The 27500-nt window shown below is 41.0% G+C and overlaps 1 protein-coding gene across 4 annotated transcripts in view; it reads right to left on the bottom strand.

The window, feature by feature from the left end:
* The window catches only part of tbc1d1 (TBC1 (tre-2/USP6, BUB2, cdc16) domain family, member 1), a 168077-nt gene that overhangs the window by 35954 nt on the left and 104623 nt on the right, over positions 1-27500 (bottom strand). For all 4 annotated transcript variants that reach the window (XM_061906987.1, XM_061906996.1, XM_061907005.1 and 1 more), the window contains 3 exons: positions 16588-16749; positions 9051-9209; positions 14-114 (listed from right to left, as the gene is read on the bottom strand). In XM_061906987.1, coding sequence (XP_061762971.1) covers positions 14-114; positions 9051-9209; positions 16588-16749 — 422 coding nt within the window. The remainder of the gene's footprint in view (positions 1-13; positions 115-9050; positions 9210-16587; positions 16750-27500) is intronic.

The following is a 27500-nucleotide window of genomic DNA, read 5'->3' as shown; positions in this document are numbered from 1 at the left end:
AGACATACGATACCTCTGGGTCCAGCAACGAGTAGGCCTTGAGAATATTATACAGTGACAGCTGTCCGGCCCCCAGCTGGGCTTGGAAATAGGGATGAGTGGGAAAAGTGCGACCTGCCACAGAAAACAAAAGTCACATAACACCGATGCTGCGAGACATGTTCCTCTGTGTTAGCGCGGCTCAAACTGATGAATGTGCAACAACACTCTTTCACTTCCAGCTGACAAGGAGTCAAGTGCCAAAAGCCTCCGGGTGTGCGCACGCATCACCCCTCCCTCCTGAACTATCAAGCACCCACCCGGGGATGTTCCACTTTGCCGCGCATGGGCGTGTGCCAACCCATACCACGATGTCGGGGACTGCAAACGCGCGCATGAATGCGGCTTTGTGCGCAGCGTGCATACCCTTCCCTTTGAGAGGCTTAAGGTGTAACGGATGACGGGACACGTCTCCTTTCACAGGTGACAACATAATGAGGAGCCAAGGCTGTCAAAAGCTGTCCCCGGGTGAACGTGTCGGTAATTGGCAGGTGTGTTGATTTCGGTTGCCGTGGACATCTCCACTTACAGGAGGGACGGCGGCGCTCACAATGGTGGTCGTGTGAGTTCGCATAGCTGGAATGCACTGTGTTTTTTTTTTTCTTTTCGTCTCCTTGTGACCATAATGCCATGATTCCCTCCCATGCCTGAAGGAAAAGTGTTTATGTGCATATTGTGCGAGTGAGATGGCCGTGGGAGGGCCGCGCCTTGCTGTCATAGTGTACTTCACCTCATGTCATCAGACTTCCACTTAAGGGCCCTGGCATTTTTTCTTTTCTCTACAATCGTTTTGGAGCATTCACGACAACCCCAACACGTTGTCTGACAGTTCTTGTCATTTATTTTTACAAACCCCGTTTCCATATGAGTTGGGAAATTGTGTTAGAAGTAAATATAAACGGAATACAATGATTTGCAAAATCTTTACAACCGATATTCAGTTGAATGCACTACAAAGACAAGATATTTGATTTTCAAACTAATAATAATTAACTTAGAATTTCATGGCTGCAACACGTGCCAAAGTAGTTGGGGAAGGGCATGTTCACCACTGTGTTACATCACCTTTTCTTTTAACAACACTCAATAAATGTTTGGGAACTGAGGAAACTAATTGTTGAAACTTTGGAAGTGGAATTCTTTCCCATTCTTGTTTTATGTAGAGCTTCAGTCGTTCAACAGTCCGGGGTCTCCGCTGTCGTATTTTATGCTTCATAATGCTCCACACATTTTTGGTGGGTTTGACAGGTCTGAACTGCAGGTGGTCCAGGAAAGTACCCGCACTCTTTTTTTACGAAGCCACACTGTTGTAACACGTGCTGAATGTGGCTTGGCATTGTCTTGCTGAAATAAGCAGGGGCAGGGGCGTCCATGAAAAAGACGTTGCTTAGATGGCAGCATATGTTGTTCCAAAACCTGTATGTATCTTTCAGCATTAATGGTGCCTTCACAGATGTGTAAGTTAACCATACCTTGGGCACTAATGCACCCCCATACCATCACAGATGCTGGCTTTTGAACTTTGCGTCGATAACAGTCTGGATGGTTTGCTTCCCCTTTGGCCCGGATGACACGATGTCGAATATTTCCAAAAACAATTTGAAATGTGGACTTGTCAAACCACAGAACACTTTTCGACTTTGCATCAGTCCATCTGAGATGATCACGGGCCCAGAAAAGCCGGCAGCGTTTCTGGATGTTGTTGATAAATGGCTTTCGCTTTGCATAGTAGAGCTTTAACTGTATTTAGCCCAAGTGGTGATATCCTTCAGAGATTGATGTCTGTTTTTGATACAGTGCCGTCTGAGGGATCAAAAGTCACGGTCATTCAATGTTGGTTTCTGGCCATGCTGCTTACGTGGAGTGATTTCTCCAAATTCTCTGAACCTTTTGATGATATTATGGACCGTAGATGTTCAAATCCCCCAATTTCTTGCAATTGCACTTTAAGAAATTGTTCTTAAACTGTTTGACTATTTGCTCACGCAGTTGTGGACAAAGGGGTGTACCTCGCCCCATCCTTTCTTGGGAAAGACTGAGCATTTTTTGGGAAGCTGTTTTTATACCCAATCATGGCACCCACCTGTTCCCAATTAGCTTGCACACCTGTGGGATGTTCCATATAAGTGTTTGATGAGCATTACTCAACTTTATCAGTATTTATTGCCACCTTTCCCAACTTCTTAGTCACGTGTTGCTGGCATCAAATTCTAAAGTTAATGATTATTTGCAAAAAAAAAACATTTATGAGTTTGAACATCAAATATGTTGTCTTTGTAGCATATTCAACTGAATATTGGTTGAAAATTATTTGCAAATCATTGTATTCCATTTATATTTACATCTAACATAATTTCCCAACTCATATGGAAACGGGGTTTGTAGACTGCAATCCTTTCACAGAAGCTTTAAACTCATTCAATGTAACAAGGGTTTGAATTTGAATATTCGAGTGTAGGTTATTCCAGTTATTGGGGACGGCAAATTGCAGAACATTCATTGAACGAAGATTGTGACTTTCTTGTTTCTTTGTTAAAAGACAAGAGAGATAAGATGGAGTGATAGTAGGACTGGGCGATATGGTCTTTTTTTAATATTTCGATATTTTTAGGCCATGTCACGATACACAATATATATCTCCATATTTTGCCTTAGCCTTAAATGAACACTTGATGCATATAATCACAGCAGTCTGATGATTCTATGTGTCTACATTCAAACATTCTTCTTCATACTGCATTAATATATGCTACTTTTAAACTTTCATGCAGAGAGGGAAATCACAATTAAGTCAATTTAGCAAAAGTGTATTTATTCAACAGTTATTAAGCAGTGACACAAACATTCATGTCATTTCCAAAACAGAAAGTGCAAGATTGTCAGAGACATTTTAAAACAAGCTATTGGTGCACTTTTGTGCATGATGTCACTAAGATGACATCTCAAAACAACACTAAATTAAAGTGCACTTTTTGTACAGAACGCCACAACGCTTTTGCCCCACGCGTGACAAATTACGGTTGTCCGTTCGACATATTCTCGCTTGAAGCCAAACCACCGCCGGACGATGCACCCCGTGCTGTTTTTCTTGGGAATTAATTCTTCATTTGTTACCAGATTCGCACCTTCTCTCTCTCTCTCTCGTATTACCACTCGCAACACACCGTTATTATCACAGCTAATGTAACCATGTCGCTACCTCTTCTTGGGGAGGGCTTGTGACGTTGCACGTGTGAAGTATGTAAGAAGGTGCGCTTGTTTTAAGTCTCTGTGAGAAGGAGAGACAAGAACGAGGGAGAAACGCATGCAGTGTAGTGTAATACCCGCAGCTAAAAGCAACTGCGTGAGGACGTATACTCGAATATCACGATGTAGTCATTTTCTATATCGCACAGAGACAAACCTGCGATATATCGAGTAGATCGGTATATGGCCCAGCCCTAAGTGATACCCAGAACAGTTTTGTAGATGAACACATACCAATGATTGAGGCGTCCAGTTAACCATTGAGTATGAGACACAAGGGTGAGTAAGGGGAGCGCAGTTAGTGATGAATCTCAGTGCCCCGTGGTACACACTATCCAGCTTGTGGAGACCACCAGCAGTAGCTTTCACGTACGACACATATCCATAGTCAATAGGAGGTAAAAATGTTGTTTACACTAATTTCTGTATCACAGTAAAAGAAAAGCAAGACTTGTTTCTATAATAAAATCCCAGTAAAAGTGTCAGTTTTTCTACAACATACAGATTGCGCTCCTTAAAACTCAAGTGGTCATCAATAAAAAATCCTAAATATTTAAAAGCAGAACACTGCTGATGTAACTACAGGAACAATAGCCAACAAAGTAGTTGCAAGGGGCTAGGGGGGCTGTGGCGCTAGCTAATAGATGGGTGTATGTCACAATGGGTGTGGTTTGTTTTTAAATTTTGGAAAGAGCAAACACGTTTTTGTATTTTGCATCAGAGATGCTGAAGTAACGTATTTTCCGCACTAAAAGGGGCGCCTAAAAACCTCCAATTTTGTCAATAGCTGACAGTGCGCCTTATACAGACTGACCATACGTCCTCTTTTCCACGGAAATGTCTTCTTTAGTGGACCTGTCCGGGCGGGGTTTCTTCAATGCCTCAAATGTCTGGTATTTTTAGTCAGAGTTGCGTGTATTTACAATGTAAGTATAGGGTTAGGAAGGGGTTGAAAACCAAAAACAAATAGTGAAGGTGTGCGCACGCAGCAAAATTACTGAGGGAGGGGCAGAGAGAGTGAGTTGTTAATCAAGGCATACTTGGTCAAAAGCCATACAGGTCACACTGAGGGTGGCCGTATAAACAACTCTAACACTGTTACAAATATGCGCCACACTGTGAACCCACACCAAACAAGAGTGACAAACATTTCGGGAGAACATCCGCACCGTAACACAACCTAAACACAAAAGAACAAATACCCAGCCCCCCTTGCAGCACTAACTCTTCCGGGACGCTACAATATACACCGCCCCGCTACCCCCTACCCCTAAAACACCGACCCCCTCAACCTTCTCATGCTCTCTTAGGGAGAGCATGTCCCAAATTCCAAGCTGCTGTTTTGAGGCATGTTAAAAAAAATTATGCACTTTGTGACTTCAATAATAAATATGGCAGTGCCATGTTGGCATTTTTTTTTACCATAACTTGAGTGGATTTATTTTGGAAAACCTGGTTACATTGTTTAATGCATCCAGCGGGGCATCACAACAAAATTAGGCATAACAATGTGGTAATTCCACGACTGTATGTATCTGTATCGGTTGATATCGGAATCGGTAATAAAGAGTTGGAAAATATCGGAATATCGGCAAAAAAGCCATTATCAATCGTCTCTCATTTTTAATTCATGTTACTATCTCTTCAAGAGAGAATGATGCTGAGGACTACAGCTGGGCGATATATCGATATATCGTGGGTTTGTCTCTGTGCGATATAGAAAATGACCATATTTTTCAGAGTATAAGTCGCACCCGCCGAAAATGCATAATAAAGAAGGAAAAAAACATATACAAGTCGCACTGGAGTATAAGTCGCATTTTGGGGGAAATGTATCTGATAAAACCCAACACCAAGAATAGACATTTGAAAGGATATTTAAAACAAATGAAGAATAGTGAACAACAGGCTGATTAAGTGTACGTTATATGACACATAAATAACCAACGGAAAAGGTGCCTGGTATGTTAACGTAAGATATTATGGTAAGTCATTCCAATAACTATAACATATAAAACATGTTATACGTTTACCAAACAATCTGTCACTTCTAATCGCTAAATCCCATGAAATCTTATACGTCTAGTCTCGTGAATGAGCTAAATAATATTATTTGATATTTTACAGTAATGTGTTAATAAATTCACACATAAGTCGCACGCCTGGCCAAACTATGAAAAAAAACTGCGACTTATAGTCCGAAAAAATACGGTATATCGTGATATTGGAGTATACGTTCTCACGCAGTTGCTTTTAGCTGCTGCCATTACACTACATGCTCTTCTCACTCTTGTCTCTCCTTCTCACAGACAGCAAGCGCACCTTCTTACGTACGTCACATTCGTGGACGCCCTCGCGGAGCAGAGAGGTAGCAGCATGGGTAACGTTAGGTGTGATGCTAGCGGAGCCGTGCGAGTGGTAATACAAGAGAAGGAAGGTGCGAATCTGGTACCAAATGAAGGAAGAAATAATTCCCAAGAAAAACAGCAGGGGTTCCATCGTCTGGCGGTGGTTTGGCTTCAAGCGGGAATATGTCGAACAGACAACCGTAATTTGTCAAGCGTGGGGCAAAAGCGTTGTGGCTTTCTGTACAAAAAGTGCACTTTAATTTAGTGTTGTTTTGAGATGTCATCTTAGTGACATCATGCACAAAAGTGCACTAATAGCTTGTTTTAAAATGTCTGACAATCTTGCACTTTCTGTTTTGGAAATGACATGAATGTTTGTGCAACTGCTTAATAACTGTTTAATAAATACACTTTTGCTAAATAGACTTAGTTGTGATTTCCCTCTCTGCATGAAAGTTAAAAAGTAGCATATATTAATGCAGTATGAAGAACAATGTTTTAATGTAGACACAGAATCATCATACTGCTGTGATTATATGCATCAAGTGTTCATTCAAGGCTAAGGCAAAATATGGTGATATATATAGTGTATCGTGACATGGCCTGAAAATATCAAGGTATTAAAAAAAGGCCCAACTAAGGACGCAACTTTCTAGTGTGGCAAGACACGGGGAATAAAGCTGATTCTGATATTTGCTTAAGTGGATGGTCTCAGACATGTTTTCATTCTATATACGTCAGCTACACCAGTCGTAAAGTTGGTCCGTCCCGAGCGCAGGGAGCGATTTACCTGGTGCGTCACAGTCATGTCCCACTTTTAAACTCACTAACCCTGACGTAAGATTTGTGGTTTTCCTGTGCACATTTTGGCTACGGCCTGTGGATTCTGGTTTGACCAAACATTCAAACACAATAAACTGTTTAAACCTTCCACGAGCTGACCCCCGTTTTAGACCAGTTGATCTGCCGCTTGTTTTCTTTTCTCCTCTGCCCCCTTCTCCCTTGTGGAGGGGGTTGGAGGGGGCAGACACAGGATGGATGAAGTGCTGGCTGTCAAGAGTCGGGACTCGGGGTGGACCGCTCGCCTGTGCATCGGTTTGGCACATCTCTGTGCTGCTGACCTGTCTCCACTTGGTATGGCCTCCTGCTGGCCACACTCTGTACTGGACTCCCACACTTTAATGTTGGATCCACTATGGACTGGACTTTCACTATTGTGTTAGATCCACTATGGACTGGACTCTCACTATTATGTTGTATCCACTATGGACTGGACTCTCACTATTATGTTAGATCCACTATGGACTAGACCCTCACTATTATGTTACAAACCCCGTTTCCATTTGAGTTGGGAAAGTGTGTTGGATGTAAATATAAACGGAATACAATGATTTGCAAATCATTTTCAACCCATATTCAGTTGAATATGCTACAAAGACAACATGTTTGATGTTCAAACCGATAAACATTTTTTTGTTTGCAAATAATCATTAACTTTAGAATTTGATGCCAACAACACGTGACAAAGAAATTGGGAAAGGTGGCAATGAATACTCATAAAGTTGAGGAATGCTCATCAAACACTTATTTGGAACATCCCACAGGTGTGCAGGCTAATTGGGAACAGGTGGGTGCCATGATTGGGTATAAAAGCAGCTTCCACGAAATGCTAAGTAATTTACAAACAAGGATGGGGTGAGGGTCACCACTTTGTAAACAAATTGTCGAACAGTTTTAGAACAACATTTCTCAACGAGCTATTGCAAGGAATTTAGGGATTTTACCATCTACGGTCCGTAAAATTATCAAAAGATTCAGAGAATCTGGAGAAATCACTGCACGTAAGCGATGATATTAAGGACCTTTGATCCCTCAGGTGGTAGTGCATCAAAAACCGAAAATATATCACCACATGGGCTCAGGAACACTTCATAAAACCCCTGTCAGTAACTACAGTTGGTCACTACATCTGTAAGTGCAAGTTAAAACTATACTATGCAAAGCAAAACCCATTTATCAACAATACCCAGAAACACCCCCGGCTTCGCTGAACCCGAGATCATCTATGATGGACTGATGCAAAGAGGAAAAGTGTTCTCTGGTCTGACGAGTCCACATTTCAAATTATATTTGGAAACTGTGGACGTGGTGTCCTCCCGAACAAAGAGGAAAATAACCATCCGGATTGTTATAGGTGCAAAGTGTAAAAGCCAGCATCTGTGATGGTATGGGGGTGTATTAGTGCCCAAGGCATGGGTAACTTACACATCTGTGAAGGCACCCTTAATGCTGAATGGTCCATACAGGTTTTTCGAGCAACATATGTTGTCATCCAAGCAACGTTATCATGGACGCCCCTGCTTATTTCAGCAAGACGATGCCAAGCCATGTGTTACAACAGCGTGGCTTCGTAGTAAAAGAGTGCGGGTACTTTACTGGCCCGCCTGCAGCCCAGACCTGTCTCCCATCGGAAATGTGTGGTGCATTATGAAGCGTAAAATACGAAAGCGGAGACCCCAGACTGTTGAACGACTGAAGCTCTACATAACAAGAATGGGAAAGAATTCATCATTCAAAGCTTCAACAATTAGTTTTCTCAGTTCCCAAACGTTTATTGAGTGTTGTTAAAAGAAAAGGTGATGTAACACAGTGGTGAACATGCCCTTTCCCAACTACTTTGGCACGTGTTGCAGCCATGAAATTCTAAGTTAATTATTATTTGCCAAAAAAGAAGTTTATGAGTTTGAACATCAAATATCTTATCTTTGTAGTGCATTCAATTGAATATGGGTTGAAAAGGATTTGCAAATCATTGCATTCCGTTTATATTTACATCTAACACAATTTCTCAACTCATATGGAAACGGGGTTTGTAGATCCACTATGGACTGGACTCTCACTATTATGTTAGATCCACTATAGATTGGACTCTCACTATTATGTTAGATCCACTATAGACTGGACTCTCACTATTATGTTAGATCCACTATGGACAGGACTTCCACACTATTATGTTAGATCCACTATGGACTGGACTCTCACTATTATGTTAGATCCACTATGGACTGGACTCTCAATATTATGTTAAATCCACTATGGACTGGACTCCCACACTATTATGTTAGATCCACTCGACATCCATTACTTTCGGTCTCCCCTAGAGGAGGGGGGGTTGCCCACATCTGCAGTCCTCTCCAAGGTTTCTCATAGTCATTCACATTGACGTCCCACTGGGTTGAGTTTTTCCTTGCCCTTATGTGGGCTCTGTACCGCGGATGTCGTTGTGGCTTGTGCAGCCCTATGAGACATTTGTGACTTAGGGCTATATAAATAAACATTGATTGATTGATTGATTGACTGAGCTGACAGTGTTAGTCGTCGGACAGGAGCAGTTGAGATACGGAGTGTTTGCCTTACCTAGGTCAATAAGGATGGCGTGCTGCTGCGAGGTGAGTTGTTTGAGCAGCTCCTTGTATGGCATGTCGGTTGTCGGGGGCCGCGAGGGGACGGTCTGCCTGAGCAGGAACTGCTCGGAGAGGAACTTCCAAATCTCGCCTCGATGCTGCCTGGGGACGCCTGCCACACAGACAAAGCAGGACAAGAGCCAGGTGGACTGGGTGTGTGTTTTTGAAAACGTCAACGTGCTCACAAACACGTCTTGTTGTCCGAACAATGTCAAGAATAGGGAGGAACTTGTCCTATCACAGTTATTATCCCGGCATTGGGATACCGGTTCCATCTGCTACCAGCGGGCAGGCGCTACAGTTGCATCAGAGCCAGAACAAACAGGCTCAGAGACAGCTTCTTTCCCAGAGCGGTCGCCATCTTGAACTCTAACTTATAATGAAGTGAATTATATTTATATAGCGCTTTTCTCCAGTGACTCAAAGCGCTTTTACATAGTGAAACCCAATACCTAAATTACATTTAAAGCAGTGTGGGTGGCACTGGGAGCAGGTGGGTAAAGTGTCTTGCCCAAGCAAGGACACAGCAACAGTGACTAGGATGGCGGAAGTGGGCATCGAACCTGGAACCCTCAAGTTGCTGGCACGGCCACTCTACCAACCGAGCTATACGCCCCATAGTAAATAATTCACCCCTACACCCTACTGTGCAATAATACCACTCGAGTGCAATGCATCCGACACTGATTGTTATTTATTACTCCGGTACTCTTGTCTCCATCCATCCATTTTGTACCGCTTGTCCCTTTTGGGGTCGCAGTGGAGCTGGAGCCTATCTCAGGTGCATTCGGGCGGAAGGCGGGGTACACCCTGGACAAGTCCACATCTCATCGCAGGGCCAACACAGTACAGTATTTTGTATATCCATCCATCCATCTTCTTCCGCGTATCCGGGGTCGGATCGCGGGGGCAGCAGCCTAAGCAGGGAAGCCCAGACTTTCCTCTCCCCAGCCACTTCGTCCAGCTCTTCCCGGGGGATCCCGAGGCATTCCCAGGCCAGCCGGGAGACATAGTCTTACTAATGTGTCCTGGGTCTTCCCCGTGGTATCTTACCTGTCGGATGTACCCGTTTTGGTTCCTCATCGCATAACCAACTTTTTGCAGTCATTACAAACTGCCGTTTTTTTTATCAGTCGGACAAACTTTAAAATAATCCCAAACAATAGACATGGTGTCGTTAGTCAGTCACAGAGCGAGCTCGCTTTTTAGCCAGGCTACAGCAGCAGCAACAACACACACTTGTTGTTATGCTCCACTCTTGGCGGGTTGATGAGGTCATCAAGCATCGCCAGTGAACTTCTCATGCCACCCGGCGGAGGAAACTCGTTTCGGCCGCTTGTACCCGGGTCCTTGTCCTTTCGGTCATAACCCAAAGCTCATGACCATAGGTGAGGATGGGAAACTATATCGACCGGTAAATTGAGAGCTTTGCCTTCCGGCTCAGCTCCTTCTTCACCACAACGGATCGATATGGCGTCCGCATTACTGAAGACGCCACATCGATCCGCCTGTCGACCTCACGATCCACTCTTCCCTCACTCGTGAGCAAGACTCCTAGGTACTTGATCTCCTCCCCAACCCGGAGATGGCACTCCATTCTTTCCCAGGTGAGAACCATGGACTTGGAAGTGGTGATTCTTATCCCAGTCACTTCACACTCGGCTGTGAAACCGATCCGATCCGTATTTTCTATATGTAAAGTATTGCTTTTCATTTTTTTATTGGATAGTAATCTGTTTATTTCAATTCTTAGGTTTACCTTTATTACCTCTTGTGTAATTTATTTTCATCCCATATTTGTTCCAACTACCACACCTTAAATTGGAGTTTTTAATCTCGTTATATGCAAATATAATGACAATAAAGTCCATTCTATTCTATTGTTGAAGATACTCAGAAAAGTACTTATGCACACAGGGAAATCTTTTGACCAAGTTATTAAAAAAACAAAACTAAAATAAATAGAAACACTGTTTGAAAAAACACTATTTTGCATGTTTTGTGCTTCTTCTGCTTCACTGATATTTGTTTTTCCAGCTTACGGACAGTGTGCACGGTACAATACTCACAAGGAATCGATCAGTGCAATCCATATTGTTTTGGTCGTAGTTTTAATGCTAATTATATATTCTTTAAAACATTGGGGAATTGCACTTTTTTTTAAACTTTATTTTATTTTGCCTATCGTTCACAATCATTACGAGAGACAAGAAGACAATTTGCCTTTTTTCCCACTTTCTAATACAGAAAAATGGGCTCGTTCTAAGTAGCTAGCAGCACAGCAAATGGTAGCAATCAGTTCTACCACTAAATCAGTTTAAAAATGCACTCAAAAACCGTCAACAATACTTTATTTATAGTACATGCCAAAAGTTTGGACACATCCTCTCCTTATTTCTTTATTTTCTTTATAGATTTTCACTGAAGGCATCAAAACTATGAACGAACATGTGGAGTTACGAAATTAACAAAAAAAAAAAAAAAGTGAAATAACTGAAAACATGTTTTATCCATCCATCCATTTTCTACCGCTTATTCCCTTTCGGGGTCGCGGGGGGCGCTGGCGCCTATCTCAGCTACAATCGGGCGGAAGGCGGGGTACACCCTGGACAAGTCGCCACCTCATCGCAGGGCCAACACAGATAGACAGACAACATTCACACTCACATTCACACACTAGGGCCAATTTAGTGTGTTTTATAAAAACACACTTTTATTCCATCCTGCTATGGCGTCCCATAATGCACCTGCTGTGAACCTGTTTCTATGTTTTATTTATTTATTGTCGTGCTCCGTTTGTGTTGTGTTTGCTCGATTTTCTTGTATTATTGGTCTTCAGAAACACAAAAACTTCCAAAATATATCGCAGCTGTGTTGCTTCCAGGGATGGTCTTGGCCAAAAGACTCATTCTCAAAGAGCGGAAATGTAATGACTCTTAAAAAAATAAGATTTATAAACTCTACAAATATGAATAAATGGCAACAAACCTGGAAACCTTTATTGACATATATTCAATCATAACTTAGACCAGGGGTAGGGAACTTTTTTTTGGCTGAGAGCGCCATAAAAGCCAAATATTTCAAAATGTATTTCCGTGAGAGCCATATAATATTTTTTTAACACTGAATACAACTAAATGCGTGAATTTTTAAGTAAAACCAACATTTTTACGGTATAATAAGCTTCTTATTCTTTTTAATAACATTGTTATTCTAAAGTTAACCAATAATAAATATAATACTTCTTACCATTAATGCGACATATTGGACAGAATAGAATAGAATAGAGTTTTATTGTCATTATTGCAATGAACAGGTTCAAAGAACAATGAAATTGGAGCAGCTCCTCCTAAGGTGCATATACAATATTGGACAGGTGCAATAGAAAACGGATGGATGGATTAAAATGCATGAGAATGTTGTATAATTTGAACGTTATTTTTAACACTGAGATTACCAGCGGAATTATTAATTACTTATTGTGTTAAGCAACGTCAGCTTAGAGTTATCTGAGAGCCAGATGCAGTCATCAAAAGAGCCACAGGTTCCCTACCCCTGACTTAGACATGAAAAAAAAAATCCATATCTTTTTTGTAGTTGTATTCCTTTTTTTATTATTATTTTTTGTATTGATCCCAGACTACTATTGCTTTTTTTGTGTCACTTTTGATATGTTTTTGCTACGGTTTACTTGCTTTCTTTTTGTGACTTTTTATTTTGTATTTTTTTGTCATGATCCATGTTTTCGTTATTTTCTTTTAGTTTTGGACTCTTTAGTTCCTGTTTGACACCTCCTGAGTTTGGTTTGGTTGCCTTGGCAGCTTATTGTTTTCACCTGCCTCTGGTGTTTGGGACGCTCACCTGTGTCTAATCAGAGGCACTACTTAAACTTGCTTTTGCCAGTCGGTCGGCCTGGCGTCATTGTTGGCTTCATGCCTGGTCCGCAGAAGTCTTGTCTTGTTGATGCCACAGCCAGTTAGTCTCCCAGTTCATGGTTCCAGTGCTAAATTGTGATTCTTTAGCTTCTCGTGCAAACGGCATGCTTTCCTTTTGCTTGTTTTCTGTTTTTTGGTTTAAGCTATGTTTTATGATCCTTGATGCCGAGGAATATTCATCCATCTTGCTATGGTCTGGATAGCTTGCTGATCCTGAGCCAGAGCAGGAGGGATATATATATATATATATATATATATATATATATATATATATATATATATATATATAGATATATATATATATATACATACATACATATATATATATATATACATACATACATATATATACACATACATACATACATACATATATATATCTTGATTGGATTATCCAGAGAATAGTGCTCGATACCGTGGTAGAGCGCAATATGTAGGTGTGGGAAAAAATCACAAGACTACTTCATCTCTACAGATCTGTTTCATGAGGGGTTCCCTCAATCATCAGGAGATTTTAATGGAAGCATTCACATACAATGGTTTATATAGAGCACAGAGTGGGTGGGTACAAGCAGGCGTAGGGTGTGGTGATTGGCTCATGTGTTACCTAGGAGGTGTTTCCGTCTATGGCGGCATGTTGAAATGATTTCACTGCGCTTGTTGAGAGATGATAGATCTGGATGATATATAATAAACAGTTTCTCTTTTAAGCATAGGTTGCATCTTTTATTACCACTGTTGTAAGGTGTGCTGGATGCAAGAATTTGCCATGTTATTAAATATTCAACATTATTGTCTTTGAGGTTCCAAATGTGTTTGCTGAGTTCTGTAGAATTCTGCAAAGTCTGGTTTCTAAAGGAGGCGTTGTGATTATTCCATCTTGTTTTGAACGCTCCTTCGGTTAGTCCTACGTACGTGTCGGATGTGTTAATGTCCTTGCGTATTACCTTTGCTTGGTAAACGACTGATGTCTGTAAGCACCTTCCGTTGAGAGGGCAATCAGGTTTCTTGCGACAGTTACATTCATTATTGGTATCAGAGTCGTTTAGTCTGGGGGTAGGCAGTCCTTTTGCCATTGCTTTGTTGTGGTTTGAAATGATTTGTTGCATGTTATTCATACAGCTGTAGCTCAATTTAATGTTGTTCTTGTTGAATATTTTTCTTAGGGTGTTGCCTTTGGGGAAGTGTTTGTCGATCAGAGTGAGGAACTTGCGGCCGATGTTGGTTGAGACGTCTTTGCTGAACGGCGGATTGTACCAGATGATGTTTCGTTTTCTGCTCTTTTTTGGTTGGTTTCCTGGGGTGGATTCATAGGTGAGGGTGAAGTTGTATCCGCTTTCATCAAGTGCTTTCTGGTACGGGGGGGTTGCTTGGTCGAATTCAGCTTTGCTGGATGACAGCATCGATAGTCTTTTATTAATTCCGGTAGGTATTCTTTTCGTGGTGGTGGGTGGGTGGTTGCTGTCGTGGTGCACGTATTGGAGTGTTGTGTTGGGTTTCGTGAATGGTTGGTAGCTGTTATTTCTCAGGTTGAAAGTGACGTCGAGGAAGTTGACGGTTTGCTTGTTGGCTTCAATCGTGATCCGTAGGCCGTTTTCTTTGAAGATTTGGCATATGCGCTTCTTGGTGTTCTCGCTGCTCCTTGGCGGGGCGCGGCACACTGCCAGTCCATCATCACGGTAAATACCAAGGTTCATATGTATATATATATACATACATATATATACGTATATATATATATACATACATATATACATATATATATACATGCATATATACATATATATACATACATACATATATATATATATACATACATACATACATATATATATATACATACATACATACACATATATATATACATATATATATACATATGTATATATATATATATATACATACATACATACACATATATATATATATAAATATACATACATATGTATATATATATATATACACACATACATATGTATATATATATATATATATATATATATATATATATATATATACATATGTGTATATATATACATACATATGTATATATATATATATATATATATATATATATATATATATATATATATATATATATATATATATATATATATATATATATATATATATATATATGTGTATGCATGTATATATATACACACACACACACACACACACACACACACAATGTCTGGGTATTTTTTCTAACAATGTCTGTACTGTGAACCTTGAGTTGCTAAAGTCCAAGTGCACTTCTCTCCTCAAGTGTGCATGTGAGTGTGTAGGAGTGGATGTGTGCCTGAATGAAGGGTCTGCGTGAGCAAAGTATGACTGTCAAATGTGATTTTAACAAGAGATGTCCGATAACATCGGCCTGCCGATATTATCAACGAGTGTGTTGTTGCCGGTGCTGTAGCCGTGGCTAACAAGCCAGCTTGCTCGGTGACTGACTAACAACACCATGTCTATGGTTTGGGATTATTTTAAAGTGTCAATTTGCAATGGCTGCAAAAAGTTGGTTATGCGAGGAGGAACCAATACGTCTTCCTTTTAATACGAGCAATTAGATCTCCCACCTCTTCAAGAATCATAAGGAGATGCAATGAATACAAGAGGAAGATGGATGTGAGCCCAGTTTATAATTCTCTGTTACACAGTATGCCAGGCAGTCTTACAATAAAGGAGGACTATGTTATTGTTTACTTTATGACTCTAGTATACTCCGGACTGAAGCTGTGTGCCCTCATTGTTTTTGAAGATATTGTTTTGAGGCATGTTTAAAAAAATAAAATAAAAATATTGCACTTTGTGAAAGTCAAAGTATAGTACTTCCCATAGTTTTAGTGGGTATCAGGACCATCTCAGGGAGAGCATGTCCCAAATTCCAAGCTGCTGTTTTGAGGCATGTTAAAAAAAATAATGCACTTTGTAATTTCAATAATAAATATGGCAGTGCCATATTGGCATTTTTTTCCATAACTTGAGTTGATTTATTTTGGAAAACCTTGTTACATTATTTAATGCATCCAGCGGGGCATCACAACAAATTTAGGCATAATAATGTGTTAATTCTACAACTGTATATATCGGAATCGGTAATTGAGAGTTGGACGATATCGGAATGTTAGTAGAAAAGCCATTGTCGGACATCTGTAATTTTAACTGTAAAATTCATTAAAATGTATTAGCAAAAACATTTTTAAAATAATGCATTAAAACAACAATTACATCCGTCTTGTTTCTCATAATGATTGTGAACGATGGGCAAAATTGCAAAAAAAAAAGTGCAGTTACCATTTCTAGTGCTGTTGTCAGCACGCAGCATGCTAGCAGACAGAAAGACAAGTAGTTGAAGGGCAAACAAAAACTGGATCAAGTCCAGATTCCTTTGCAGAACTGGGGAAACAAGACCGATGTTGATAAGAGACTACACTGCACAGTTCCAGTTGTGGAGCATTACCCTTTAAAGCTCTGGTCAATATTTGCAGAACCCTGCTGTCGATTTCTAAGAAAAGAAAAATAACCCAAGCTGATAAATAAAGGCAAACAAACCTTGTGTAACCGACGCGTGTATGGTTTCGGTGTCAAATTTGACCTTTGCCCTTCCAGGAGTTCCCAGCATCTTCTCCCAGACCAGAGTGACCTCCTTTAGGCATGGCGTGATTTCCTCGTAGTCCAGCTTGAGGCGTTTGTTCTGCAGGTCGCTCTCTGAGGCTGCAAACACACACGCAAACATCATGCACGTCGCCCTTCGTTATGACACAGGTGGAACACCTGCGTGCAGAATGTGTGCTTCGCGACTACATGACTGTTACATCACACCTCTACATATGTACCACACACCACTTGCAGGCTAAAATCATCTACAAGGGATGAAACAGCTGGAAAGATTTGCCATGAGTGTTGGAAATAACAGCTGAAGCAGGGTAAGCAGCATGTTGTTCCTAGCCGCAGTATTTACAGCATGGGGGATTATTTCAAAAAGGAACACAGAACCGCAACTCTACAACATCCTGTGGCAGCAACTCACAATAATAGATCACAGGCACAATATTTAGAGGATCCGATTTAGGAATCGACTGATTATTGGCCGAGCCGATTATCCTTATTTGGCATATATCAATATCGACACACACACACACAAACACACACACACACACACACACACACACACATACATACATATATATATACACATACATACATACATATATATAGATACGCATATATACACACATTTACACACATATATACATACATAAAAATATAAATATATATACACAGACATATATATATATATACATATACACACATACATATACACTCACACACAAATATACATATATGTATATACACATGTGTATATACATACATATATATATATATATGTATATATATACAGAGATAGGCGCCAGCGCCCCCGCGACCCCAAAAAGGGAATAAGCGGTAGAAAATGGATGGATGGATATGTATATACACACATATATACATATATATATATATATATATATATATATATATACACATATACATATATATATATATATATATATACACATATACATATATATATATATATATATATATATATATATATATATATATATATATATATATATATATATATATATATATATATATATATATATATACAGAGATAGGCGCCAGCGCCCCCGCGACCCCAAAAAGGGAATAAGCGGTAGAAATGGATGGATGGATATGTATATACATATATATATACACGTGTATATATATACACATATATACATATACACACACACATATATATACATAGACATATATATACATATATATATATATATATACATATAAACACATATATATATACATACACACACACACACACACATATATATATATATGATTCAATATCGATTCTTGGGGTCCCGATTCGATAATATATCGATTTTTTCGATTCGATTAAAAAACGTAATTTTTCCGATTCAAAACGTTTCCTTATTCATTCAATACATAGGATTTCAGCAGGATCTACCCCAGTCTGCTGACATGCAAGCAGAGTAGTAGATTGAAAAAAAAAAAGCTTTTATAATTGAAAAGGACAATGTCTAATCATCTGATTGCAATAATGTAAATATGTTTTAACTATTAAACGAACCAAAAATTACTTATTTTATCTTTGTGAAAATATTGGACAGTGTGTTGTCAAGTGTAAGCCACTTTGACACTACTCTTTTTATTTTTATTTTTATAAATGTCTAATAATAATGTCAATGAGGGATTTTGAATCACTGCTATGCTGAAATTATAACTAATATTGATACTGTTGTTGATAATATTCATTTACTTTTGGTTTGTTCTGTGCCGTGTTTTTGTCTTCTCAATTGTTCTGTTATTGCAGTTCTGAGTGTTGCTGGGTCAGGTTTGGTTTTGGAATTGGATTGCATTGTTATGGTATTGCTGTGTAGTGGTTTGTTGTAATGATAAATTAAAAAAAAATAAAAAAAATTTTTTTTTAATTTGAATCGATTCTGAATCGCACAACGTATTTGATTCGATTCGTATTCGAATCGATTTTTGCCCACACCCCTAATATATACACACACACACACATATACATATATATATATATATATATATATATATATATATATATATATATATATATATATATACATATACACACACACATCCATCTTCTTCCGTTTATCCGAGGTCGGGTCACGGGGGCAGCAGCCTAAGCAGGGAATTCCAGACTTTCTTCTTCCCAGCCACTTTGTCCAGCTCTTCCCCGGGGATCCCAAGGCGTTCCCAGGCCAGCCGGGAGACATAGTCTTCCCAACGTGTCCTGGGTCTTCCCCGTGGCATCCTACCGGTCGGACGTGCCCGAAACCGAGGCGTTTGGGTGGCATCCTGACCAGATGCCCGAACCACCTCATCTGCCTCCTCTCCATGTGGAGGAGCAGCAGCTTTACTTTGAGCTCTCCCCCCCACCCCTGGATGGCAAAGCTTCTCACCCTATCTCTAAGGGAGAGCCCCGCCACCCGGCGGAGGAAACTCATTTCGGCCACTTGTACCCGTGATCCAGTCCTTTCGGTCATAACCCAAAGCTCATGACCATAGGTGAGAATGGGAACATAGACTGACCGGTAAATTGAGAGCTTTGCCTTCCGGCTCAGCTCCTTCTTCACCACAACGGATCGATACAGCGTCCGCATTACTGAAGACGCCGCACCGATTCACCTGTCGATCTCACGATCCACTCTTCGCTCACTCGTGAACAAGACTCCGAGGTACTAGAACTCCTCCACTTGGGGCAGCGTCTCCTCCGCAACCCGGAGATGGCACTCCACCCTTTTCCGGGCGAGAATTAAGCATAAGCAAGCTCTTGGGACTTTTGAATGAACATTGACTCCAAGAATCAGTTATCGGCCTACTTGACGACTAATAATCGATTACGGCTCAGAAAAAAAACTCTAATCCAATGACGCAGATGTGTGATTCTAGCCTGAACATATTCAGTGTGCTTATAAACAATTTGTCTTTGCAGTTCTTCACTCTGAATTATCACACACTAGCGCGTGCACACACACACACAGAGTGTATGAAGCAGATAGAAATAGACAACTTGTAAGTTTCCGTGAGAAGAGTGATCAAATGAAGGTGAGGGAACACCCAGAGGCACTAATCTGGTCATGTTTTTGACAACACCCTTGCTCTCTCTCTCTCTTAACGACCTCTTCTGTTTTGTTGAAACTCAACTCGCTTCTTCTGCTCAGAGCCTATTTGCTTTGTCACTTGGCACAGGTGCTGAAAGTGACAAAAGACTCCAAAATGCTTTCGTAACTCCCCAGGAAATAGGAGGTAGATTAGGCGTTATGAAGCCTAATACTCACACTCTTCAGTGTGTGTGACAATGTTCTTGTGTTTTGATTTTGCATTCAAACGAAAGACTTTGCCTTGTTCAGGCTGTCAGAGAGACGCTGGAGTGACCAGGAAGGCAGGGCTCGAGTTTAACCACGGCAATGATGTGGTCCTGATGGCTTCTTTTGGCCGGGACCGTCAGCTCTCACGGGATCGGTTCGCAGCCGAGTGTAAGGAAACTGGGATGAGAATCAGCACCTCCAAGCCCAAGTCCATGGTCCCCGCCCAGGAAAGGGTGGAGTGCCATCTCTGGGTTGAGGGAGAAGTTCTTGCCCCAAGTAGAGGAGTTCAAGTACCTCAGTCTTGTTCACGAGTGAGGGAAGAGTGGATCGTGAGATCGACAGGCGGATTGGTCCTCATTACTGAAGACGCCGTATCGATCCGTTGTGGTGAAGAAGGAGCTGAGCCGGAAGGCAAAGCTCTGAATTTACCGGTCGATCTACATTCCCATCCTCACCTATGGTCATGAGCTTTGGGTTATGACTGAAAGGACAAGATCACGGGTACAAGCGGCCGAAATTAGTTTCCTCCGCCGGGCGGCATGAGAAGTTTACTGGCGACGCTTGATGACCTCATCAACCCGCTGCAAGTGGAGCATAACAACAACAAGAGTGTGTTGTTGCCGGTGCTGTAGCCTGGCTAAAAAGCGAGCTCGCTCTGTGACTGACTAATGATCACCATGTCTATAGTTTGGGATTATTTTAAGGCTTGTCCGACTGATAGAAAAACGGCAATTTGCAACAATGACTGCAAAACGTTGGTTATGCGAGGAGAAACCAAGACGTCTTCCTTTAATATGAGCAATTTGATCTCCCACCATTTCAAGAATCATAAGAAGATACACGATGAATACAAGCGGAAGATGGATGAAAAGCAAACACCGCAAAAAAGTAGTACCACACAGTTGTCGCTAAAAGACTCCGGCGAGAAAAAAAAATACAACAAAAACCACCCCAGGGCAAAAGCTCAAGTTGTGGTCAGGGACAACCCATGCAGTATGGCAAAAGGTACGGTGGAGTTCGGCGTGGCTAGTCTGCCCTGCATGGCACACACTTTGCAGCTTGCAGTGAACGGAGCTGCCCTTTCTCAACGCAGCATTTCAGAAGCTCTGACAGACTGCTAGGCCACATCAAGCACTCACCACTAGCTTGCAGCACATTTGTGTTACTCATACAAATACGCTAGAGCAGGGCAGATTGAGCCCAGTTCATACAAACCCCGTTTCCATATGAGTTGGGAAATTGAGTTAGATTTAAGTATAAACGGAATACAATGATTTGCAAATCATTTTCAACCGATATTCAGTTGAATATGCTACACAGACAACATATTTGATGTTTAAACTGATAAACATTTTTTTTTTGCAAATAATCATTAATTTTAGAATTTGATACCAGCAGCACGGGACAAAGAAGTTGGGAAAGGTGGCAATAAATACTGATAAAGTTGAGGAATGCTCATCAAACACTTATTTGGAACATCCCACAGGTGTGCAGGCTAATTGGGAACAGGTGGGTGCCATGATTGGGTATAAAAGCAGCTTCCATGAAATGCTAAGTAATTCACAAACAAGGATGGGGCGAGGGTCACCACTTTGTAAGCAAATTGTCGAACAGTTTTAGAGCAACATTTCTCAACAAGCTATTGCAAGGAATTTAGGGATTTTACCATCTAGGGTCCGTAAAATCATTAAAAAGTTCAGAGAATCTAGAGAAATCACTGCACGTAAGTGATGACATTACAGAATTTTGATCCCTCAGGCGGTACTGCATCAAAAACCGACATCAGTGTGTAAAGGATATCACCACGTGGGCTCAGGAACACTTCAGAAAACCACTGTCAGTAGCTACAGTTGGTCGCTACATCTGTTAGTGCAAGTTAAAGCTCTACAATGCAAAGCCAAACCCATTTATCAACAGCACCCGGAAACGCCGCCGGCTTCGCTGGGACCTAAGATGGACTGACGCAAAGTGGAAAAGTGTTCTGTGGTCTGACGAATCCGCATTTCAAATTATTTTTGGAAACTGTGGACGTGGTGTCCTCCAGAACGAAGAGGAAAATAACCATCCGGATTGTTATAGGCGCAAAGTTCAAAAGCCAGCATCTGTGATAGTATGGGGGTGCATTAGTGCCCAAGGCAAGGGTAACTTACACATCTGTGAAGGCACCATTAATGCTAAAAAGGTACATACAGGTTTTGGAGCAACATATGTTGTCATCCGAGTGACGTTATCATGGACGCCCCTGCTTATTTCAGCAAGACAATGCCAAGCCACATTCAGCATGTGATACAACAGCGTGGCTTCGTGAAAAAAAGAGTGCCGGTACTTTCCTGGTCCGCCTGCAGTACAGACCTGTCTCCCATCGAAAATGTGTGGCGCATTATGAAGCATAAAATACGACAGCGGAGACCCTGGACTGTTGAACGACTAAAGCTCTACATAAAACAAGAAAGGGAAAAGAATTCCACCTTCAAAGCTTCAACAATTAGTTTCTTCAGTTCCCAAACGTTTATTGAGTGTTGTTAAAAGAAAAGGTGACGTAACAGTGGTGAACATGTCCTTTCCAAACTACTTAGGCACGTGTTGCAGCCATGAAATTCTAAGTTAATTATTATTTGCAAAAAAAAAATAAAGTTTATGAGTTTGAACATCAAATATGTTGTCTTGGGTTGAATATGGGTTGAAAGGGATTTGCAAATCATTGTATTCCGTTTGTATTTTCATCTAACACATTTTTCCAACACATATGCAAACGGGATTTGTAATTTCCTGGTATACAGTATGCCAGTCAGTTTTGCACTAAAGGAGGACTTTGTTATTGTTTACTTTATTACTCTAGTAAACTCTGGACTGAAGCTGTGTGCCTTCATGGTTTTTGTAGCTGTTGTTTTGAGGCATGTTTAAAAAAAATAATGCACTTTGTGACTTCAATAATAAATATGGCAGTGCACTTTTTTCCATAACTGGAGTTGATTTATTTTGGAAAACCTTGTTACATTGTTTAATGAATCCAGCGGGGCATCACAACACACTAGGCATAGTAATGTATTAATTCCACAACTGTATATATCGGTATCGGTTGATATCGGAATCGGTAATTAGGAGTTGGACAATACCGGAATATCGGCAAAAAAGCCATTATCGGACATCTCTAGTATCAATGATGGTCTTCTGGCCAGTTGCCAAGTCTGCAGTCTTCTCCATATTCATTCTAACTGAGAACATTGCACCAAAGTCAAGCAACTTAACGACAACCTGCGCAGGTGCTTTGAGTTTAGTAAATTAGCAGTGTGTGACGCTCCCGTTTAAAACATTCATGCCCTGTAAAGTTTGGGCGGATTTCTTCACAGTATTCTCATTTTTTGAAATCCTGTTTCCGTGGGTTTTGTGAGCCGGAGACCCCAATTATGTACAAATAAACAACTAAATACTTGAAACCGTTTTAAGTTGTCGGCCCTGTATTGATAATCTAGGGAAGTTTCAACGTCTTGAATGAAATTATGGAAATAAATACACTTTTCCACGATATTGGAGAGGGTCTGTTTACTGTAAATGTAACATTCTTTGGACGAAGCGGAGAGCCGCCACGCCCAGAGTAAGAATAGACCGCCTGTCTTATCAGCGGACCGGAGTTGGGTTCGCTAGAACTGGCTCGCTGGCTGTGGGCCAGCTTGTAGTGGAGCCGTGTGCAAGCCATTTGTCTCTTGCACCACCGCTGGGTTTCTCTGGAAAACTCCACCCTAGATAACACACAAAGGCACTGAACACTCCTCCCTGGAGCTGACTGGCACGCACGCACGCACGCACGCACGCACGCACACACGCCACAAACAGATTACCCGTAAGGGAAACAAAACAACGCAGAGACAAGTGATAAACTGATGCTTTTCCACGTCATTTTCATGACTCATAACAGCTAAACAAGTTTCACATTGGTTAAAGTTTTGGCCAAAATCCATGTTTAATGACAGACCACAGACTGAATGGCACTACACATTTTAAAAGTGTAGCGGGGTGACCCTTGCGTCCATCGCGGGCGGCCGGGCGACCTCGGAAGGGGCTGTGAGTCGACTGCCAAGCATAAAAATACAATTACCGTATTTTCCGAACCATAGGGCGCACCACCATTGTCTTTTTTTGTGTGTATATTTTTTCATATATAAGGAGCACTGGATCGTAGGGCACATTATAGGGCGGTGTAGCTTGGTTGGTAGAGTGGCCGTGCCAGCAACTTGAGGGTTCCAGGTTCGATTCCCACTTCCGCCATCCTAGTCACTGCTGATGTGTCCTTAAGCAAGACACTTTACCCACCTGCTCCCAGTGCCACCCACACTGGTTTAAATGTAACTTAGATCTTGGGTTTCACTATGTAAAGCGCTTTGAGTCACTAGAGAAAAGCGCTATATAAACATAATTAATTTCATTTCACTGCATTAACCTCTTAAGGCCCAAGCTGTTTGTTTACATGCTTTTTTTTATGTATCTTTGCTATTTGGGCTTATTGGAGCCTAATTACAATAAAAACTAAAAATCCTCTTTTAATATGATGTACTTAGTCCATAAGTACACAAACGTGTACTTAATGTGTAGTGACATGCAAATTTAAATTTTTACACTTTTTTCTTCCCAAATTCCATTGTATGTGTGGCGAGGCAGAGCCGGCAGTTCGACAGCGAGGCAGGGCACACCGTAGCCCGTTGCAAGATGGAGGCGAGAAGGCGTGGATTTGGGAGAGAGAGATGGAGAGAAGAGACCGACCAAGGGAGAAGCGGATGCCGTGTGAGAGAGACGGATAGCCCAAGAAAAAAGACGCAAGACGCTGAAAAGCTTGAGCAGAAGAGCGAGCAGCGGACGGCAAAGCTGAAAAGCAACCCGCCAAGAGATATTTATTCTTTTAAAAAAAGAAGTCTAACCCTGCTCACCATAATGTCATTCTTTGGTGGTCCTTGGAGCCAACACTACAGCTTGAGTCTGTCACAGTATGTTATACTCCTCTGACACCACCAGATGGCAGTATAAGTGTCCACATAAGTGGCCATAAGACCCCAGTTCAGTAGTGGACACAATTTTGGAAATAAGAGCTAAAAGGTGCTATCCATGTATGTGGCCACTAGGCCTTTAGGGGTTAAAGGAGTACCGTATTTTTCGGAGTATAAGTCGCACATGCCGAAAATGCATAATAAAGAAGGAAAAAAAAACATATACAAGTCGCACTGGAGTATAAGTTGCATTTTTGGGGGGAAATTTATTTGATAAAATCCAACACCAAGAATAGACATTTGAAAGGCAATTTGAAATAAATAAAGAATAGTGAACAACAAGCTGAATAAGTGTACGTTATATGACGCATAAATAACCAACTGAGAAGGTGCCTGCTATGTTAACGTAACATATTATGGTAAGAGTCATTCAAATGACTACAGTTGTGATCAAAATTAATCAACCTCCACACAATTTGTTTTTTAGGCAAGTTGGACATTTATTCGGTATTTTGTTTATAGTTATATCAAATAAAGATGTGTCAACTAGACAAATGCAACTTAAATTGTAACACTGTATTTTACAAAATACCAAAAAAGGACATTTTTCTTAATATCTCATCGACAAAATTATTCAACCCCTTGAAGATCATAACTCTTAAGAACAGAATTTGAATAAGGTCTTTTCAATCAGGTGTTGAAAACACCTGTAGATGTGATTAGAACCATAACGAGCAAAAATTAAACTGATTGAAAAAGACTGACGCTCAGCTTCTTGTAGATGGTCAATGGTGTATTTGCAACATGGTGACGTCCAGGGAGTGGTCGAAGAAGTCAAGAGAGGAGGTAATTTCTCTTCATAAGAAAGGATATGGATATAAGAAAATATCAAAGACATTACACATTCCAAGAGACACTGTTGGGAGCATAATTCGCAAGTTTAAAGCTAAAGGCACAGTGGAAACACTACCTGTGCGTGGTAGAAAGAGGATGCTGTATGCGTACAGTGGTGAAAAACCCCCGGGTAACAGCTGAGGAACTACAACAGGACATTGCAGATGGGTGAACGCAGGTTTCGTCCCAGACAATAAGGCACGCACTACGAGATGAAGGCCTCCATGCCAGAACTCCCATGCGCACCCCACTTCTGACTCAGGCACAAGAAAAATAGACTCCAGTATGCCAAAAATCATCTGGACAAACCCCAAAGGTTTTGGGAAACTGTTCTATGGAGTGATGAGACAAAAGTGGAACTCTTTGGGCCTATGAATCAACGTTATGTCTGGAGAAAAAATGAAGCTTACTAAGAGAAGAACACCTTTCCTACTGTTAAGCATGGTGGAGGGTCAATCATGCTCTGGGGCTGTTTCTCTGCCTCAGGTACCGGGAATCTCCAGCGCGTTCAAGGCATTATGAATTCTATTTCCTACCAGGATATATTAGCTGCAAAGGTCATGAAGTCAGTGACGAAGCTGAGGCTTGGGAGACGTTGGACGTTCCAACAGGACAACGATCCCAAGCATACCTCCAAATCGACATCAGAGTGGTTGCAGAAGAAGGGCTGGAAGACTCTGGAGTGACCTTCACAGTCGCCAGACCTAAATCCTATAGAAAACCTGTGGTAGGACTTGAAGAAGGCAGTTGCAGCACGCAAGCCCAAGAATATGAATGAACTGGAGGCCTTTGCCCAAAAGGAATGGGCTAAAATACCTGTAGATCGTTGCAAGAAGCTTGTGTCCGGTTATGTATCACGTTTGAAGGATGTAATTACTGCCAAAGGGTGTTCTACTAAGTAATAAAGATGCATGTAACTAGGGGGTTGAATCATTTTGTCAATGAGATATTAAGAAAAATATCCTTTTTTGGTATTTTGTAAAATACAGTGTTACAATTTAAGTTGCATTTGTCTATTTGACACATTTATTTGATATAACTATAAACAAAATACGGAATAAATGTCCAACTTGCTAAAACACCAACATTGTGTGGGGGTTGAATAATTTTGATCACAACTGTATAACATATGGGTTGTACTTGTATAGCGCTTTTCTACCTTCAAGGTACTCAAAGCGCTTTGACACTACTTCCACATTTACCCATTCACACACACATTCACACACTGATGGAGGGAGCTGCCATGCAAGGCGCTAACCAGGACCCATCAGGAGCAAGGGTAAAGTGTATTGCCCAGAACACAACGGACGTGACGAGGTTGGTACTAGGTGGGGATTGAACCAGGGACCCTCGGGTTGCAAACGGCCACTGTTACACTGCGCCACGCCATCCCTGGAACATGCGATACGTTTACCAAACAATCTGTCACTCCTAATCGCTAAATCCCATGAAATCTTCTTCCTCGATGTTGCTTCTAAACAACTCTGCCAACTCCAAAAGTATGCGCCTCTTCCTCTTGTCGTTTTCTGCTGCATATTTCACTACGTCCATCTTGTAATCTGCAGTACATGATTTCCCTTTTGGTGCCATTTTTGTTCAGCCGTTCTCAGTTTTTATAAGTTACCGCCAACGATGAAATGATCCATCTTAATAGCTAGCAGTAGCATACAGCATATAGCAGTTAGCA

The sequence above is a fragment of the Nerophis ophidion genome, linkage group LG01 (assembly GCF_033978795.1).
Source record: "Nerophis ophidion isolate RoL-2023_Sa linkage group LG01, RoL_Noph_v1.0, whole genome shotgun sequence".
Classification (NCBI taxonomy): domain Eukaryota; kingdom Metazoa; phylum Chordata; class Actinopteri; order Syngnathiformes; family Syngnathidae; genus Nerophis; species Nerophis ophidion.
This window is presented reverse-complemented; position numbering and strand designations above follow the sequence as displayed.